Source organism: Hipposideros armiger, unplaced genomic scaffold (assembly GCF_001890085.2).
Source record: "Hipposideros armiger isolate ML-2016 unplaced genomic scaffold, ASM189008v1 scaffold_27, whole genome shotgun sequence".
Taxonomy (NCBI): Eukaryota; Metazoa; Chordata; class Mammalia; order Chiroptera; family Hipposideridae; genus Hipposideros; species Hipposideros armiger.
Genome location: NW_017731377.1, coordinates 222,774 through 228,773, shown reverse-complemented (window position 1 = coordinate 228,773; position 6,000 = coordinate 222,774). Strand labels below are relative to the sequence as shown.

At 44.9% G+C, this 6,000-nt stretch overlaps 1 protein-coding gene across 5 annotated transcripts in view; it reads right to left on the bottom strand.

The window, feature by feature from the left end:
* PTK2B (protein tyrosine kinase 2 beta) overlaps positions 1-6,000 on the bottom strand; it is a 110,784-nt gene that overhangs the window by 31,863 nt on the left and 72,921 nt on the right. For all 5 annotated transcript variants that reach the window (XM_019636162.1, XM_019636158.1, XM_019636160.1 and 2 more), the window contains exons 3-4: positions 729-907; positions 106-193 (exon numbers count right to left, since the gene is read on the bottom strand). In XM_019636162.1, coding sequence (XP_019491707.1) covers positions 106-193; positions 729-907 — 267 coding nt within the window. The remainder of the gene's footprint in view (positions 1-105; positions 194-728; positions 908-6,000) is intronic.

The following is a 6,000-nucleotide window of genomic DNA, read 5'->3' as shown; positions in this document are numbered from 1 at the left end:
TCAAGATCTGGGCTTTGTCTTTCTCTCTCCCTAGGAGAAGATGGGCAATACTTGGCATTTAAGGTGTAATAGGACACTGCGGACAGGAAGATAAAGCACTTTCACCTGTTGGTAAAAATAAAGCAGCGTGGTCCTGTCTTCTTTCAGGCTCTCCATGAAGTCCTCTGGCAAGTAGCGGATTTGAAGGTCATACCTGGGACAGGAAATTCAGACACTCTGGTGTCTAAAGGAAGAATAAGGCTGGCCAAGGGCAGAAGCAACCTCACCCTCTGCTCCCCACATGCAAGGGGTTGCCTATGAGACTTCTGGCCACCCATTCAGGGCTTTCGGTTGATGGAAGACCACAAGGACAGAGGAGTGGCCAACAGGTGGTGGTCAGCTCTAGCGCTGACTCTACTCTTCTTCATGGCAACTGTTTTCCTTGGACTAATCCTTGGCCTGGGTCCCTCTCCTCCCTACACTTTTGTTTCTCCCTCTCTATAACACCAGTAGCATCCTGTCTGGGGATGTTTCTAGATATCTGCCCTGGGATCGGGGTGTGCCGTGAGCCCATGTTAGGCCTTGGCAAATACATGCATTGGATGCTGCAGGAGGACTAAACCCATGACATCATTCAGACTTTCTAGAAGATTCTCAGAGGTTGGGAGTGCTCCAAGGAAGGACTACCCAGGGACTCCCCACTTCACACTCATCTCCCCGCATTCAATAGTCCAGAGCTCCCGTCCTACCTCCACTCGGCTTCCACATGTAGACACTCGTACTTGTCCTGCACCTCACCCACTGTCATGTGTGGGTGCAGCCAGTGGATCTCGTCCGACTTCATGTGCTTCAGCCTCAGCCCATAGCACTCAGCCAGCTGGATGTTGGGCCCGATCCGCCCGCTCAGCAGGATGGAGGCAATGACCTCCTGCAGAGGAGAAGAGAGGGACGTGGCTCAGAGGTGCCTCGTGCTAGGCTCCCATAGTCTTTATGGAGCCCTGGCAGGGTGATTCTCTAGGGTGAGTTTCTGTCTGAATGCTGTATTCAACTCTGATCCTCTAGCACTTAGGGCAAAGCTGGTGCACAGTCGCCTCTATTTGATGAGTGAGCAAACTGGCAAAGTGAAGCAGAGACAGAGGAGCTGAGAGGAGAGAACAGAAGCAAAGGAGAAAATGCAGCAAGGCAAAGAGTACCAATTCTGTGCTTCTGCATTTCATTCCAACCAAACTAATTTATAATGACTGAGCATCCGCCATATAAACAGGACCCTCCGAGTGGTTTCCAGTACAGCCAGCGTCGCTTAGGGTCTGCTGTAGGTACTTCTAGGCACTTTGCATACATTATTTTATCAAACCCGGACAACACAGGGAAGTGGGAGCTCCATCCCCATGTGGCTGATGAGGAAACTGATGGAAGTCACACAGCTCATGGGATTAAGGTGGGATTTTGAACACTGGGCCACTGGACTCTGAGGACTTCTACTAGACCACGCTGCTTTGTGGGATGGTGGGGCTGGGCAAGGTATGAATGGATAGGTGGCACGGTTCCCTCACAAGAAGCGGGATAAAGGGAGGACAATTGGGTGGCTGCCTGGAAACCATCTATAAGGTCCTGCCTAGTTCTGAGTCATATTGGTTCCAGTTTAACTCAGGTTTCTCATACAGTTCTGTACATAACTGGTGAATCAAGCCCACTCCTGATGGAGCAGAGAGGACCCTCAAAGGCAAAGTTTAAAACTCTCAGGCACTGACCAATCTCTGTCAAATATCTTTGCAATGTGCATGCCACCAAGCCTACACACAACCATCTACAACATGGAGAAAATAATAGCACCTGTTTTGAATGGTTTTGTGAAGCTAAAATTAGATAAAACTCCTTAGGACAGAAACTGGCACAAGGTAATACTGGGGGGTGGAAATAGCATTATTTTAACACAGCAATCCAGCGTAGATTCTGGTGCTTTTGTACAAACAAAGAGAGATTGGAAAACACAAAACAAAAGTCTGGTTTCTTCATCTTTTAATCTCTTTTTCTTTTTCCTTCCCTTGGAGGTGGTGGTATGGCCAGAGGTCAAAGTGGTGAGGCTGAGGGGTTGGCAGTGGGTGCAAGGCCAGGAGCAGAGCAAAGGTGGGGCCAGGGCTCCAGTGGCAAGAGTGGTTAGGCAATTGGTTACAGACATGGGGACTGAACAAAGGAGTAAATATATTGAGGATAATGGGAAACGGGTTTCTTACTGTTCGAGAAAGTACTTGAAATATGGAGAGAGGAAGGCTAGAGAGAATGCTTGGTAAGGGATTGGAATTGGAAGTATTGGTGAGAACTCATGGTGAGAGAGAGAGAGAGACAGAGGGAGAGAGAGAGAAAGAGAGAGGGAGAGGGAGAAGGAGAGGGAGAGAAAGAGAAAGAGAGAGAGAGAGAGAGAAAGAGAGAAGGAGAGGGAGAGGGAGAGACAGGGGGGGAGAGATGGAGGGGGAGGGAGAGATGGAGGGAGAGAAAGAGAGAGAGAGAGAGAACTAGCTAGCAAGCCAGCCATTTGCATACCAAACACCCAGTCTTAGTTTCCAAATATCCTTCTCCACTAAAAGGATCCTTGAAGGAATGGCTGATTCCAGGGCTGGGACAAAGAAAGTACAAGATGCACCTGAAATGCCTTTTTGTAATAGGAAAAAAAGGAAGCATTAAGAGAATGTTGGGGCTATATAACAAGGAAACAGCATCGGCTTAAAGGGGCTGACACTGGCTAAATCTGGGACAACCTAAGCATTAAAATATATAACGATAGGAATAGGTTGCATTCCACTGAATAAAATAGGATCTGAGATAGGTATGTAAATAAATGAGGGAGTAGGGAATGTTCCTCCTTACAGTAGAATGTCAACTAGTAAATGTAGAAGGGATGAAAACAGAAAATCACCACTTAGCAACAGACTCAGCATTGGTTGGTTTAGGCATGACTCATCAATGGACGACAAAGCTGGAGGGTGGAGGTCTGATGATGTATAGGATATTGACATGGTCTTAGCATATCTTCCCTCAGACACTAATCATACCAAGGAAAACCTGGCAGACACAAATGACCAGGTCGTCAAGGTTAACATCACCATTATCAGTAGAACAGGTAAACAGAGCATGTCTCTCACCTTGGTGCACCCAGAAGAGCACAGCACCATTTCTGATATATTCCTGCCAAGGGTTCACTGAGTCTAGTCTTGAGACCTAGGAGGAGGGGTCTTCTCAGAGACCAATAGAATAAAAGGCCTGTGCTCTTTCAGGCTGAGGAACTCTTCCAGGTTGGTGGAGACCAAAGAGATAGCATGATTAAATACAATGGGTGTTCCTGGACCTGCGGGGCTAGCTGGAACTCTTAAATTTATAGCCAGTTGGTCAGAAGTGTGGATGACTTGGGAACCCTGGAGTTTGAGACTGGGGTCTGAGGAGGGGTGTACATAAAGAGCAGATATTAAATTATAAGCACATGACACTGTCATCCTCCCTCCATTTTCTAAGGGGGTTTCCGTGCATTACTGAACTCTTGGGCTTCTTGCTTCTATTATAATAAATGGGATACATAGGGTATAAAACCATATACAAAATATGACAGTGATAGAAGCAGAAACAAATCCAGGATGAAATATATCAAAACGTGAACAGTGTTGTCTTAGGGTAGTGCAATTATATATATATATATATATGTACATTTTTATTCTGGGTTTCCTGTGTTTGAACTTTTGTATATACTGTATAATAGTAGTGAAGAGAATAGCCTTGGAGTCAGAAACTGTTTCATCTCTGATGCGTTTTGTGATTTTGGGCAAATTATCTTCTCTGCTTCGTTCTCCTCATTTGTAAAATGTAAAAATATTCCTATCTCATAGGGTTCTTGTGATGATTAAATGAGATGATACAACTAAGGAGCTTAGCATAGTGGCTTGGGAATAGTAGTGCTAACTAAAATATATTATTATTATTATTGAATGGACATGCATTCATCATATTGTTGGATTTGATTTGCTAATATTTCATTGAGGATTTTTGCATCTATGCTCATGAGAGATACTGCTCTCTGGTTCTCCTTTCATGTATGTCACTCATATATTCATTTTATAATTGTAAAAAAACCTCTTCAAAAATAAAAGTTTAAATTTAGCTATCATAATAGGCTTGGTTTTGCAGATTAGACATAAAAAAATCAGTATCATAGTGAAATGATAGGAGCAGATATCATCTTCCAACTTGAGACAAATGCCATAGCTTATGCCTATGTGCTTGGCTCATGTACTAGCAACTGGAGACCTCACACCTTACTGATAGGTTCAGCTTTTAAGAAGCTCCCTGTAAAACATACAACTCTAAAATTAAAATGCTTACTAGACAGTAAATGCCACAGGGCCAGAGAGAAAAAAGACTGGCCAAAATTCACTCACATCTTAATGAAAGTTGAATAGATATTTTGCCTTCTAGATCTTAGAAGCTCATATGTGAAAAGCAGACCTTACTAATGTAATCACAAAAATAAAATCTAAAACTCTACAGATGTTCAAATGTTTATTAAGCTCATAAAACTTAAACCAGAATTTTAGAGCTTTAAGTAAACTTAGAGATCACTAAATTTGACTGTTTTTAAACAAAGAAGCTGAGACCCAGGGAAGACAAGTGACTTGCCCAAGTATGTACAGGGGATTCTATTTTAAGCCAGCTGAAATTCTATGAATCCTCCTATACTTTATCATTTATGAATGACAATCTTCCCTCCAGTCAACTTCCCATTTGGTCTTTGTATCAAGTGATCTAGGAGATTACTGGCCTCATCTGAGTCCTCTTTAGACGTCAGTTAATTCATGTGTTCATTCATTCATTCTACAAACATCTACTATGCATCTCCTTTGTGTTAGGCTCTGTGAAGAAGCCATAGCCCCTGCTCTCCAGGAGGACACCTCTGCTAAGAGACTGACAAGAGGTCATTACTATGCCTGTCAATTGCTAAGATGGGGGAATGGGAGTGCTATGGCACCACCTCCAACCACCTGATGCCCATCTACAAACTCTCTTCCCTTCTCTCCCACCCCGCTCTCTCTTGTCACCCTTTCATAGATGGGCTCAGACACAGTATCTTGTGAGTTCTCAGACGCTGTACCAATGACCTCATAATCTGGGGCTCTCCAACATCGATGTGATTGCTGATGCTCCTTCCCCAGAAAGTGTGAGACAACTGGCTGTTCTGTAGTCACCAGGGTCCTGCAGGTCCTTTGTGAGTTCATGATGGAGTCCAGCATCCCTGAGATTCTGATTCAGTGAGTTTGGGGTGGGACTTGAAAATCTGGTATTTTAAAAACTCTCTGTGTGACTCAGATCACCTGCCTCACCTGGAAAGACTGACATAGTGGTTACATGAACCCATCTGCCCTACACACTGCACCTCTTAGGCAGTTGTTGCTACAGACCCAAGATGCCACCCCTTGTATATACCAGGTCAATCAGAAATTCTTTCTCCTGCAATTGAGGCTTGGAATTCTAGTCAGCTCCTGTTGGCTTTCACTGGAATTCATCCATCCATCCATCATTAAATATCTACTCACTAATAAATTCTGCAAATTAGGGAAACAAAAGGAAAGTTCCCTCTCATTAACCTTATTTTCTATTGGGAGGGATAAACAATAAACAAATAAGCATAATAAAATCTAAGGCTCTGGGGCTGGCCGAGTGGCGCGATGGTTAAGAGCTAGCTTGGGACGCGGGAGGGCCCCAGTTCGGATCCCACATATGAGGGCCAGTGACACTGCCCTCTACAGCTAAAATGCTGAATAACAACTCAACCTGGAGCTGGTCTGCCATGAGTCGCCGGCGACGACGTAGGCTGCGGCCCCTGTGGCAGTGGGTTGCCATGGGCTACCGTGTGTAGCCAGCAGCCAGCGTGAGCAGCCAGCAGCCGCAGTGAGCAGCTGTCCAGAAGCCGGCGACTGATCTGCCTCACCCGGGAAGAGCGCAATGATGGTGCCAACTTGGGCCAGTGAAGCAACGTCC